The following is a 14,544-nucleotide window of genomic DNA, read 5'->3' as shown; positions in this document are numbered from 1 at the left end:
CATCTCACTGGAACTAGGACAAGACGTTAGAGACGGTATCATTCCCAGTCTCCGAACTAGTAAAGGCATGCCTGAAATGGTGGGACAGCAATATCAGTCTGAGAGAGGGACTATCCCTAGCAGTCAAGAACCCAAACCACGTGTTGTTCTCAGACGCGTCGGATTTGGGTTGGGGTGCGACCCTGGACGGTCGGGAATGCTCGGGTCTGTGGACCTCAAGTCAGAAGAGCATGCACATCAACGGCAAGGAGCTATTAGCAGTCCACTTGGCCTTGATGATATTCGAAAGCTTCTTCGAAACTAAGTGGTAGAGGTCAACTCAGACAACACCACAGCTTTGGCGTACATCTCCAAGCAAGGAGGCACACACTCCTTCACGCTGCTCGAGATCGCAAGGGACCTTCTCTTATGGTCAAGAAATCGAGGCATCTCCCTGTTGACGAGATTCATCCAGGGGGACTTGAACGTCTTGGCAGACTGTCTCAGTCGGAGGGGTCAGGTGATACCCACGGAATGGACCCTCCACAAGGACGTGGACAAGAGTCTTTGGGCTACTTGGGGTCAACCCACCATAGACCTCTTTGCCTCCTCGTTGACCAAAAGGTTACCTATCTATTGCTCTCCAGTCCTAGATACAGAAGCAATCCACATAGACGCGTTTCTACTGGATTGGTCTCTTCTGGACTTATATGCATTCCCACCATTCAAGATAGTCAACAAGGTACTGCAGAAGTTCGCCTCTCACGAAGGGACAAGGTTGACGTTGGTTGCTACCCTCTGGCCCGCGAGAGAGTGGTTCACCGAGGTACTTCAATGGCTGGTAGACTTTCCAAGAAGTCTTCCTCTAAGGGTAGATCTGTTACGTCAGCCCCACGTAAAGAATGTCCATCAATGCCTCCCCGCTCTTCGTCTGACTTCCTTCAGACTATCGAAAGACTCTCAAGAGCTCGAGGCTTTTCGAAGGAGGCAGCCAGTGCGATTGCAAGAGCGAGGAGAGCTTCTACCATTAGAGTATACCAGTCGAAGTGGGAAGTCTTTCGAGACTGGTGCAAGTCAGCATCTGTGTCCTCGTCCAGTACCTCTGTAGCCCAAATCGCAGATTTTCTTTTACATCTGAGAAAGGTTCGCTCCCTTTCAGCTCCCACGATTAAGGGCTACAGGAGCATGTTGGCTTCGGTCTTTCGACATAGAGGCTTAGATCTTTCCAACAATAAAGATCTCCAAGATCTCCTTAAGTCTTTCGAGACCTCTAAGGAACGTCGTTTGGCAACTCCTGGATGGAACTTAGACGTGGTCCTAAGGTTCCTCATGTCAGACAGGTTTGAGCCATTACATTCAGCCTCCCTGAAGGATCTCACCCTCAAGACACTTTTCCTAGTGTGCTTGGCTTCGGCTAAAAGGGTCAGTGAACTTCATGCCTTCAGTAAGAACATCGGCTTTTCTACAGAAAAAGCCACTTGTTCACTTCAACTTGGTTTCCTGGCCAAAAATGAACTGCCTTCTCGTCCTTGGCCTAAATCTTTTGATATTCCTTACTTATCAGAGATCGTAGGCAACGAACTGGAAAGAGTATTATGTCCTGTTAGAGCTCTTAAGTTCTATTTAGCTCGTACTAAGTCATTACGAGGTAAATCTGAGGCATTATGGTGCTCAGTTAAGAAACCATCATTGCCTATGTCAAAGAATGCTTTGTCATATTTTATCAGATTTTTAATACGAGAAGCTCATTCTCACTTGAATGAGAAAGACCGATGTTTGCTTAAGGTTAAGACGCACGAAGTTAGAGCTATAGCAACCTCCGTGGCCTTCAAGCAAAATAAATCTCTGCAAAGTATTATGGACGCGACTTTTTGGAGAAGCAAGTCAGTGTTCGCGTCATTTTACTTAAAAATGTCCAGACTCTTTACGAGGACTGCTACACACTGGGTCCATTCGTTGCAGCGAGTGCAGTAGTGGGTGAGGGTTCTACCACTACATTACCCTAATTCCAATATCCTTTTTAATCTGTCTCTTGAAATGTTTTTAATATTGTTTTTTGGGTTGTACGGAAGGCTAAGAAGCCTTTCGCATCCTGGTTGATTTGGCGGGTGGTCAAAGTCATTTCTTGAGAGCGCCCAGATTAGGGGTTTGATGAGGTCCTGTTGTATGGGTTGCAGCCCTGAATACTTCAGCTCCTGGGAATCTTTCAGCATCCTAAGAGGATCGCTGGGCTTCGTGAGGAAGACAGACTAATAAGGCAGAGTAATCGTCTAAGTCAACTTCCTTACCAGGTACCTTTATATATTTGGGTTTTGTTATGATATAACTGTCAAAAACTCTAAGCATATACGCTGTAAACTTAATTAACTCTGGTCTCTACCCACCACCATGGGTGTGAATCAGCTATTATATATTCACCGGCTAAGTTAAATATTTAAAAATGATATTTTAATTATAAAATAAATTTTTGAATATACTTACCCGGTGAATATATAAATTAAAGGCCCCCCCCCTTCCTCCCCGATAGAGACCCAGGGGGATGAGAAAAATTGGGTCTGTTTACATGTATATGCGGTATCTGGCCGATAGTTGGCGCTGGTGGGCACACCCGCAACCTTCATAGCGATCGCTCGCGAGTTTTTGTGTGTGTTTTCTGTCGAGCCGCTGGAGCAGCTATTATATATTCACCGGGTAAGTATATTCAAAAATTTATTTTATAATTAAAATATCATTTTTAGAAATCGTCTTTTTAGAAATCTTCTTGAGTTTGAAAATGTGACCCAGAATTTGTGTTAAATTCTCTACTAATAATGATAAAAATAATGACATTGATGATATCATCTCCAAACAGGAAACGACTTCCTTGGTCTTTACATTGAATGCTCGGAGGCCATTGAAAGGGCCAAGGCTGCTGGGTATCCTGTGAAGGAAGAAGGGGACTACAGCGTGTTGGAGGCTCCTGGTGGCTATAAGTTCTACATAATTAAGAAGTCAATGCCTAAGGACAGAGGTTAGTCTACTTGATTCTTGTCTACTTTATCTTCAGCTTTTGTTGTATTGTAGGTGTAGACTTTTCAGTTTATCAATGGAAGATGTAGAATATAAGTTTTTGTTGTAGATTCAAATATTTTAGGCAAAATAAGTACAGTATCTGCTAATGAATTCTTATTAATAAGATCCAATTGAGTATTTTGATACCATTTTTCTTTCATCATTAGTAGCCGTTTCCTTATGTAACTTCGAAAACAGTGGCTCGAGCACTAGTACTTGAAACTCAATTACTTGAAAATCTATTCCTCAATTGGTAAAATGTAAGTATTTTGAAAGACAATATCATGTTTTTTTAAGTTTTGTATGGTAATAAGGCACATGCCAGGAATGAAATCATTCTTTTAAGCAAAAAATTAAAAGAACTAATTTAAAAATTCCCATCAGCTCTTTTTTTATCAAATATTGCTACATTCTCAAGATTTCTATGGGTTGAAGATATCATTATGGGTGTTGTAAAGATTGAATTCCTCTACATATTTAATTAATTGAATTCCATTACAGCAATCCTAATCTTGTTTTTCTTTAGTGTGAAATTGAAATTAATCTTTCTCATTTTTAATCTTTTGATTGTAAAAGGAGTAATGAGACTAAATCTCTTAAATGTTTCAGATCCTGTGCAAAAAGTGGCTCTAGCCAGCAGCAACTTGGAGCGATCTGTGAAGTATTGGAGGGACTTAGCTGGTCTTACTTTGTTCAGTGAAGAAAAGGACAAAGCAACTCTGGGTTTTTCTGAAAATCAAGCCAAACTTGTTCTACATTCCATAGGTGAGTCTTATCTTCTCATTTGGTCTTAGCTGGATGGAAACAAAAATGTATGCTTTCTTTCTTTTCTTTTCTTCCTGTTGCAACTCTCACTGGAAAAGCAAAATCCTGCATGCTTAAGGACTCCCATAGAGAAAACCACTCTGTGCGGGAAAGAAATTCAGCTGTAAAAAAATATTCTATATAGAAAAATAGCAAAGAAAACAATTTAAATTGATAAAAGAAGTCAGATAAATAAGACAAATATATAATATAGGAAACAACGCTCCTGTCAGTCCTTGCAGTAGGGAAGTATTTGGTCATATGTTTTGCAGTATACGGCATTGTTATTATTATTACTAGCTAAGCTAAAACCAAAGTTGGAAAGCAACATGCCATAAGCTCAAGGGCTCCAACAGGGAAAAATAGCCCATTGAGGAAAGGAAATAAATAAACAATTTGAGAGATAATGAATAATTAAGACTTAAGTCAGCCTGTTCAACATAAAACATTTGCTGCAAGTTTGAAATTATTTACTCCCGGGATTGGTATTTACTCAATTCCACATTTCAGTTACGGTTTATTTCCCCCCTAACACCAATATTTAGAATTTTGTTTTTTCTTCTTATTTCCCTGACTTACAACATGCCATCCTTTAACCTCATAGAGGCCTCATTGAAGTGAAATAATGTATGTAAAAAGTTTTTACCTAACTTCAAGGTGTTGTTTTACCTTTTTGTTTATGTTCATTCCAAATTTTGAGCATACTGCAGTGAGGTATAATGATTTAGCTTCAAAATAACATGATGAGTTTTATAGTGTGCAAAGTCAAATCACAGCAAGCAATTAAAGTAAAACCTCTCCATCTCCATAAATTGTCAGTGTGGAATTTGACATAGATTGATTTCTGGATCTCCATAATCTCAAAGAATAAAGGAAGAAGGATATCACTCCCTTGGAACTGAGGCTACATTGTACGTCCATATGTAGGCTCTTATTTCTAAAGGTCTCACAGTTTCTTATATGATGGTCAATTTCCAACAGTTTTTCAAAAGGTTACTGTGAAATAATCAAAAGTTTAGTCATTAAAATTTCATGCAATTACTATTTAATGAGGTGGCTGACGTGAGTCTTACTTAATGATTTATTTCTTATTTAATTTTTCATATTAATCATCCCTGTTGCAGTTGATTCTTTACCCTTCTATTCCTTTTTCTGTACTAAGCTGCCTCCCCTATCTGGCCATCTGGCTTGTGGCATTATATTCTTATACTAAGGCTTGCGACTTTTAGTGACAGCAATTCTAGTGGCATTTACAAATTTTCAATATACTTACCCGATAATCATGTAGCTGTCAACTCTGTTGCCGACAGAAATCTACGGTCGGGATACGCCAGCGATCGCTATACAGGTGGGGGTGAACACCACAGCGCCATCTGTGGTCAGGTACTCCAGTACTTCTTGTCAACACCACCTCAATTTTTCCTCTGTCGTGCCTCCGGCTAGACCTACATGGATACGCTGTTGATTCTGGAGTTATTGCTCACGATTTGGTGATGTATTTGCTCTAGACTTTAGCTTTCGCTATTCAGGAAGTTTTATCATTAGCTTAGCTAGCTTTTGGAATTAATTTGATTAATTATGGTGACGAAGAGAGTATGAACTCTCTTTCACTTTTAAATGGCCGACCCTTCCCTTAGACGGAAGTGTTGGTGTCGAAGAGAGTATAGACTCTCTTTCTTAATTTTGCTTAACAAAAGTTATAGATTTATTTTACATCTCTCCGCCTTTTATAGGCCTCTTCGATTAACTTCCTTTTATTATAAACTTATTAAAATTAATTTTTATATTTGTTTATATTCGACCTTTCCTAATAGTAGGCGGTCTTTTCTTGGAACCGAAGTTAATTAACATTGAGCCCGTCATTTCGTTTTTACCTGTTAACATATTATGCTATTTTAATGTTTTTGAAAGAATTTCTTTGATAGTCTCGTACTGTTTTCAAAGTTGAACTAACGTTTTGTTTTGTCTCTGCAGTTGTTGACGTTCAGAACGTTCAACTTGCGCTCTATCGTTACGATAGAGAGAGAATATTCACGGTGTCACGTTGCAGTAAGAGTAAACCGTTCTAGCGTTTTGTTCATTCTTTCTTAGCTTAATGGTTTTAATTCTATAAAGGAACTTTTTATTTGGGAAATCTTTCAGTTTTTTTTTTCCTTTTAACAATAATATGTTTTAACGATATATATAATTGGGCTCTTCTCTCAGGTTCTAAGTCAAGAGAGAGAGAGAGAGAGATAGAGACGGAGGGAGAGAGAGGAGGATAAACGTTTCGTTCAAGCGAGTAACGTTTTTATCGTTTTTGCTCTTCTCCCTAGTCTCTTTAGGGGAAGAAGGTAAACGTTTCTAGAGTTTTATTCTTGTTCTCAAGCTTTATGCGGTGAGAGATTTTAAACGTAGTTTATTTGATCTAGAGTTTAGTCTCTTTCCAGCCACTGAATTATTTATCTTTCATTATATTTTTTTCTGTTACATTGTAATTCTGTTTTCGCAATTACTAACTTTTAAGGAAGGATAGAATTGCGTGTTTCAGGTACAAACCACTTAAAGTTTCGAGTTCAGTGAAATAAGTGCAAACAGAAAATCAAAAGTGATAAAGTGATAAGCGCAAAGTGTTACAGTGTTGCGTTCGAGGGTTCGTCTGTTCGTGCCAGTTGTTCGCCTAGTCTGGGACCTCTTACAAGCTCCCAAGCCCAGGGGAGAAGTAATGTCGAAGGACTTATGGGTTCAGCAGGCCTTGATCGATGAACAGACGTTTCCCTCCGTGGTTTCGGGCGTATCTACACACGTTTGCCGACGTGAGATCGCCCCACCCACACAAAGACGAGAGAGCCCATTTATTCCTCGTCTGCGGAAGAGGTTTCTCGTAAGAAACCATGGACCAAATCTTGCAGCTTTTAAGTGCAAGTCGGTCCCTTCCGCGCAAGTCCAACTCCTAGGTGATGCCATTAGCACTGGGTCAGTTCGGACTTGCTGCAGTACGACAACTGCACACCTCCCAGAGAGGCAAGGTGGTATCGCAACAGGCAGTAACTCCGTCTGTTGCCGCACCAGCTGTTTTAGACCCTCAGTCTCAACGGACAGTAGCTCCGTTTGTTGTTGTCTTTCTTAAACTCTAGTGGTCTATGCTGCAGACAATGCAGTCTCAGCTTGCGGTGTTGATGCAGGAGTTTCAGGCAGAGAAGGTTAACACACCTCCTCCTGCGAGCGCTCCTCCACCTCTACGCAGTCCAACCTGCCAGACGTATGATGTTGAGGTTCCTCAAGCTACCTCCATGCGTGAGCTGCCGCATTGGGAGTTGCCAGATACCAGCGCTGTGCAGCAATCTCCACTTTCCTTGAGGCAGGAGCCTCTTGCCACGCGGCAACCTCCTCAACACTTGAGGCAGGAACCTTATGCTTTGCAGCAACCTCCTCTACCCTTGAGGCAGGAGCCTCATGCGTTGCGACAACCTCCTCCATCCTCGAGGCAGCAACCTCTTGCGGTGCGACAACCTCCACCATCCTCGAGGCAGCAACCTCAACTCCACCTCTGCGCAGTCCACCCTGCCAGACGTATGATGTTGAGGTTCCTCAACCTACCTCCACGCGTGAGCTGCCGCATTGGGAGTTGCCAGATACCAGCGCTATGCAGCAACCTCTTGCGTTGCGGCAACCTCCACCATCCTTGAGGCAGCAACCTCAACTCTTGCGGCAGCCACCTCCACTCTTGAGACAAGAACCTCAACTCTTGAGGCAAGAGCCTCAACTCTTGAGGAACCTCATGCTATGAGGCAGCCGCCTCAACGCATGCAGCAACCGCATTCTTCACAGCATGAGCCTCTCTCTGCGCAGCTACCTCCTCAACCCTTGAGGCAGACGCAACTCTTGAGGCAGGAACCTCACAGAAGCCTCATGCTAATCCTTCTCAAACCATGAGGCAGGAGCCTCATGCTATGCGGCATCCTCCTCAACCCATGAGGCAGGAGCCTCATGCTATGCGACATCCTCCTCTACCCATGAGGCAGCCTCATGCTATGCGGCATCCTCCTCAACCCATGAGGCAGGAGCCTCATGCTATGCGGCATCCTCCTCAACCCATGAGGCAGGAGTCTCATGCTATGAGGAGCCCCATGCTATGCGGCGGCATCCTCAAACCATGAGGCAGGAGCCTCATGCTATGCGGCAGCCGCCTCAACCCATGAGGCAGGAGCCTCATACTATGCGGCATCCTCCTCAACGCATGCGGCATAAGCCTCTTCCCTTGCAGCTTGAGCCTCATCCCATGCAGCATGAGCCCCATACCATGCAGCATGAGCCTCATCCCATGCAGCATAAGCCGCACGCCATGCAACATGCTCTGCTTACCTTACAGCATGCTCTACATACAGCATGCTCCGCATACAGCATGCTCTGCATACCTTACTGCATGCTTCTCAGTCACACATCTTTGGTTGTTGCCAACTCACTAGACTGTCAAGCAGTTTCATAACGTTGCCTTCTAGTCTGCTGCTTTTGCACCAGTGAAACCCTCACTGAGAGAACTTAGCTTTTCTCGGATATGGTTCCTGTAGATGAGAAAGTGCTATTCTCCCTCCTTCTGATATTCCCTTGAGGACTCTGTCATTTGGAGAGGAGCCTTTAGCTGCTTAGCCTCCTATGGACTTTTATTTAAGCATAACATGCTTCCAGGGAGGGTAATGGTTCCACTTCAGTCGCCTACCCCGTCTGTTACCACACCTGCTCCCATAGACCTTGAGCTGTGTTACAAGACATGCAGTCCAAGCTTAGTCCTTGTTAGAGGATTTTTTGTTTACGGAGTCAGTGTGTCACTGGGAAGACGTTCAACAACCAGCAGAAGTGACTTGTTGTGACGCAGTGCGGCAACCTCAGCAACCCGATAAGGAGTTGTCTGTACGACCCAGACAGTCTAGACAGCTTCGGGTTGTCACTGTACTTCCTCGCTTCCCCATGGTTGACAGTTCACAGACTGTGCAGCAGTACCATGATCTTGTGTCCGGCTCCGTCAGACGACTAGCTTTTAAGAGCTCCCACAAGTCGTCGCTGTCTGGAGATTCTCAGATGGACTATGGATCTGACCAAGGAACTGGGCCTCCTGGTCAATTTTGAGGAGTCCCAGCTCGTCCCATCCCAGACCATTGTCTACCTGGGTATGGATCTTCAGAGTCGAGCTTTTCGGGCTTTTCCGTCGGCCCCAAAGATCTACTAAGCCCTAGATTGCATCCAGAGCATGCTGAGAAGGAACCGATGCTCAGTCAGGTAGTGGATGAGTCTAACAGGGACACTTTCATCACTGGCCCTGTTCATCGAGTTAGGGAGACCCCACCTCCGCCCCCTTCAGTATCATCTAGCGGCTCACTGGATAAAGGACATGACGCTAGAGACGATCTCAGTTCCTGTTTCCGAAGAGAGGAGGTCTACTCTCACGTGGTGAAAGAACAGCTTTCTTCTCAAGGAAGTCTACCTTTGGCTGTTCAGAAACCCGACCGCCGTCTCTTCTCTGACGCATCAGACACGGGCTGGGGTGCGACTTTGGACGGACAGGAATGCTCGGGAACATGGAATCAGGAGCTAAGGACACTTCACATCTATTGCAAGGAGCTGTTGGCGGTTCATCTGGCCTTGATAAACTTCAAGTCCCTCCAGCTTAACAAGGTGGTGGAGGTGGACTCTGACAACACCACAGCCTTGGCTTACATCTCCAAGCAGGGAGGGACTCATTCGTGGAAGTTGTTCTAGATCGCAAGGGACCTCCTCATCTGGTTAAAAGATCGAAAGCTCACGCTGGTAACGAGGTTCATTCAGGGCGATATGAATGTCATGGCAGATCGCCTTAGCCGGAAGGGTCAGGTCATCCCCACAGAGTGGACCCTTCACAAGAATGTTTGCAGCAGACTTTGGGCCCTGTGGGGTCAGCCAACCATAGATCTGTTCGCTACCTCGATAACCTAGAGGCTCCCGTTGTATTGTTCTCCGATTCCAGACCCAGCAGCAGTTTACGTGGATGCTTTTCTGCTGGATTGGTCCCATCTCGACCTGTATGCATTCCCGCCGTTCAAGATTGTCAACAGGGTACTTCAGAAGTTCGCCTCTCGCAAAGGGACACGGCTGACGTTGGTTGGCTCCGCTCTGGCCCGCGAGAGAATGGTTCATAGAGGTACTGCAATGGCTGGTCGACATTCCCAGGACTCTTCCTCTAGGAGTGGACCTTCTACGTCTACCTCACGTAAAGAAGGTACATCCAAACCTCCACGCTCTTCGTCTGACTGCCTTCAGACTTTCGAAAGACTCTCAAGAGCTAGGGGCTTTTCGAAGGAGGCAGCCAGAGCGATTGCCAGAGCAAGGAGGACATCCACTCTCAGAGTCTATCAGTCTAAAGGGGAAGTCTTCCGAAGCTGGTACAAGGCCAATGCAGTTTCCTCATCCAGTACCACTGTAACCCAGATTGCTGACTTCCTGTTACATCTAAGGAACGTAAGATCCCTTTCAGCTCCTACGATTAAGGGTTACAGAAGTATGTTGGCAGCGGTTTTCCACCACAGAGGCTTGGATCTTTCCACCAACAAAGATCTACAGGACCTCCTTAGGTCTTTTAAGACCTCAAAGGAACGTCGGTTGTCCACTCCAGGCTGGAATCTAGACGTGGTCCTAAGGTTCCTTATGTCATCAAGATTTGAACCTCTCCAATCAGCCTCTTTTAAGGACTTCACATTAAAAACTCTTTTCCTCGTGTGCTTGACAACAGCTAAAAGAGTAAGTGAGATCCATGCCTTCAGCAGGAACATAGTTTTCACATCTGAAACGGCTACATGTTCCTTGCAGCTCGGTTTTTTGCTAAAACGAGCTTCCTTCACGTCCTTGGCCTAAGTCGTTCGAGATCCCAAGCCTGTCCAACTTGGTGGGGGACGAACTGGAGAGAGTACTTTGCCCAGTTAGAGCTCTTAGGTACTATCTAAAAAGATCATAACCTTTACGAGGACAATCAGAAGCCTTATGGTGTGCTATCAAGAAGCCTTCTCTTCCAAGGTCTAAGAACTCAGTTTCTTACCTATTCAGACTCCTGACTAGGGAAGCACATTCTCATCTGAAGGAAGAAGACCTTGCTTTGCTGAAGGTAAGGACACATGAAGTGAGAGCTGTGGCTACTTCAGTGGCCCTCAAACAGAACCGTTCTCTGCAGAGTGTTATGGATGCAACCTATTGGAGAAGCAAGTCAGTGTTCGCATCATTCTATCTCAAAGATGTCCAGTCTCTTTACGAGAACTGCTACACCCTGGGACCATTCGTAGCAACGAATGCAGTAGTAGGCGGGGGCTCAGCCACTACATTCCCATAATCCCATAACCTTTTTAACCTTTCTCTTGAATACTTTTTATGGGTTGTACGGTCGGCTAAGAAGCCTTCCACATCCTTGTTGATTTGGCGGGTGGTCAATTCTTTCTTGAGAAGCGCCGAGGTTAAAGGTTGTGATGAGGTCCTTTAGTATGGGTTGCAGCCCTTTATACTTCAGCACCTAAGAGTCGTTCAGCATCCTAAGAGGACCGCTACGCTCAGTAAGGAAGACGTACTTAATAAAGGCAGAGTAATGGTTCAAGTCGTCTTCCTTACCAGGTACTTATTTATTTTATGTTATTTTTGAATAACTAATAAAATAAAATACGGGATACTTAGCTTCTTTGTTAACATGTATGCTGGTCTCCACCCACCACCCTGGGTGTGAATCAGCTACATGATTATCGGGTAAGATTAATATTGAAAAATGTTATTTTCATTAGTAAAATAAATTTTTGAATATACTTACCCGATAATCATGATTTAATTGACCCACCCTTCCTCCCCATAGAGAACCAGTGGACCGAGGAAAAAATTGAGGTGGTGTTGACAAGAAGTACTGGAGTACCTGACCACAGATGGCGCTGTGGTGTTCACCCCCACCTGTATAGCGATCACTCGTATCCCGACCGTAGATTTCTGTCGGCAACAGAGTTGACAGCTACATGATTATCGGGTAAGTATATTCAAAAATTTATTTTACTAATGAAAATAACATTTTACTGAGCAAACTCATTGACTTTTTCAGGAGGACCTGTCAATCACGCAAAGGCGTTTGGGAGGATTGCTTTCGCGGCCCCTGGCGCCGATTTACCGGGCATAGAGAAGAAGATGAAAGATGCAGGAGAGACCATCATAACTCCATACATATCTCTTGATACCCCAGGGAAAGCCACAGTACAAGTTGTGATTTTAGGAGACCCTGTGAGTATTGGTTTGGCATCAGTCATTATATTTATTGTATATTATTTTTCTCTCATTTGCAGTCACTTTCTGATATGTCTTTTCAGTATTTCAGCTTTCTGTAATATTTCCAATATTTACCTCTGATGTATACTTAATGTTGTGCTTTTTCTAAACTAGAGGAGGAATTTTGGGAATACAAAAATCTTTGACCTAATTGTTTATTTGAGCTTTTTCTTACATCAGGATGAAAGGGGTTTTAATGTTGAGTCCTGTATTGGTTTTTGTTTTAGTTCTTTCTGGTATCCTTTTACAGTATTTCATGATCTCCCTGTGTGTTGTTGATATTGTACATTGAATGAGATTACAGACTTTGATAATGTTTCTATTCCCCATTCTGTATTTAGAATCTCTCAAGTCAAGTTAATAGTTCCTTTTTTTCCAATTCTTTTTTACAAAAACTTGTCTATGTTGCTTTTTCTCAAATTATTGATGTTACTTTACTCCACCAAAGACATACGGTAGAAAAAAGGCTGGATTTGGCTTTCCTTTAATGGATTGCTTTTAATCTAGGAGGCTTCTTATTTAATAATGACGTGCGGCTCACTTTCAGGATGGCCACGAGATTTGCTTCGTAGGCGACGAAGGATTCCGGGAGCTGTCGCAGGTTGATCCAAAGGGAGAAAGTTTGTTGGACGATGCGATGGAAAAGGACAAATCTGATGAGTGGTTTGCCAAGAAGGGAGGAAAGGCTTCTGCTTGATCTGAGCCATTAAGGGAAATGAACAAATTTAGGAGAATCAAACTTGTTGAATACTCGTCATCTTTGTCCAAACCATCAAGGGAAACCTAAATCGTGGAAAATCAAACATTGAATACTCGGAAGCGTTGTGTAATTTTAATTCAAATAGATTATTTGTTGGTAAAGGTTTGTATTTAGAATTTCATTCTTTATGAAATATATAGGTTTTGCTTAACAGTATAAAGCAAAATAATTTGTTGAGCTTTGTCTTGTTAATTTTTTACTATTTTTACGACAGACATAATTTAAGAACTATATTGTGATATTCAAAGTAGCCATAAGTTGAATAAATGTACTCTTTGATACAGTTCAATAGATTTATGATTTTGAATGAATTTTTAGTAATATGATATGATATATGGCATACAGTATTATTTTTTTAAACCAACGACAATGAAAGTGATACAAAAATTGTGTACTTAATGATAGAATGCCTTAGTGGCAAGTTACCTGATCATATCATTGTATAAAATCAAAAGACAAGATTTTTTTTTTTTAATGAACGCAGCCTTATGAAATGATAAAAATCTGTAGTTTTAAAGTTTTGGCCTCAAATTAGTGCAAGTTTAATAAGTAAACATGACATTTGACTTAAATTTAAGTTACATATAATCCATTAGTATAGACAAACATGCTTATTTGCATTCAGAACTGTCTGCAGTTGATTTTATTTTGGTCTCATTTGTGGCTCTTTGGTTGTTATTGCTTGTGTTGAATAAGTTATAAAACTTGATCATTGTATGACTGATGTGGAGCTTATTGATAGTGCCTTTTTTTACCATGTAACTGTTCAATAAATGAAAGATATTCTCTATTTTGTTTTTCATTAATATATAGAGATACAGAATTATAGGTCAAGGCAAGAAGACTTGCATGTTTGACAAAGTAGAGGTTAAACCTTAAATAAAACAGATCTTAGTGATAATGGTGAATAGGTATCTGACGGTCAATGGTGATGGTGATTCATAATGATTCTACAGGTGGTGTAAAATGTGGCCATTGGCCGAGGTATTCATTAGTGGGTCTCCTGACTGAAGGGTTAAATCTGTCTTCCAATTGGAATGGAATTATTCCAGTTGACTGATTATTATTATTATCATCATTACAGTATTATTAATATCATTATTATTATTATTATTATTATTATTAGTATCATCATCATTAAGCTAAAATAGATCTTTCATATATAAACTATATTAAGAGACTTATGTCAGCCTGTTCAACATAAAAATACTTGCTGCAAGTTTGAACTTTTGAAGTTTGAACTGTATGTTAACTGAAATGCAACCGTTTCTGCTGACTGATGAAATAAGTCAGTTTGCAGACTGAAATTCAGTAATCCTACCAGTGTTTTAATTTCTTTTAATATTGCCTAGTTAACTGTTTCTGCAAATACATTTTGCTGATATTGATGATGGATCAAAATGGCATTACTAACATCAGTTGTTTAAAAGGTTTAAAGGTTGCTCATGAATGGCAGAGGTAAGGGACAGTGACATTGCCCTATCAAGCAGGACAATACTCTACAGACTGACCATATATATGATCAGTGCCAAAGCCCCTCTCCACCCAAGCTAGGACCAAGGAGGGCCAAGCAATGGCTGCTGATTACTCAGCAGATAGATCTATGGCCTCTCCCAAACATCCCATCCTTAACTCCCAAAGATGGTGAGGTT

At 42.3% G+C, this 14,544-nt stretch overlaps 1 protein-coding gene across 1 annotated transcript in view; it reads left to right on the top strand.

Moving 5' to 3' along the window:
- Positions 1-13,682, top strand: part of LOC137628864 (glyoxalase domain-containing protein 4) — a 39,143-nt gene extending 25,461 nt beyond the window's left edge. Inside the window, exons 4-7 of the mRNA XM_068360113.1 lie at positions 2,831-2,989; positions 3,640-3,795; positions 11,912-12,087; positions 12,680-13,682. Coding sequence (XP_068216214.1) covers positions 2,831-2,989; positions 3,640-3,795; positions 11,912-12,087; positions 12,680-12,829 — 641 coding nt within the window. The 3' untranslated portion in view covers positions 12,830-13,682. The remainder of the gene's footprint in view (positions 1-2,830; positions 2,990-3,639; positions 3,796-11,911; positions 12,088-12,679) is intronic.
- Positions 13,683-14,544: the final 862 nt, after the last annotated feature.

This window comes from Palaemon carinicauda, chromosome 36, assembly GCF_036898095.1.
Source record: "Palaemon carinicauda isolate YSFRI2023 chromosome 36, ASM3689809v2, whole genome shotgun sequence".
Classification (NCBI taxonomy): Eukaryota; Metazoa; Arthropoda; class Malacostraca; order Decapoda; family Palaemonidae; genus Palaemon; species Palaemon carinicauda.
The sequence above is the reverse complement of the archived record's forward strand: the minus strand, read 5'-3'. Positions and strand labels throughout refer to the sequence as shown.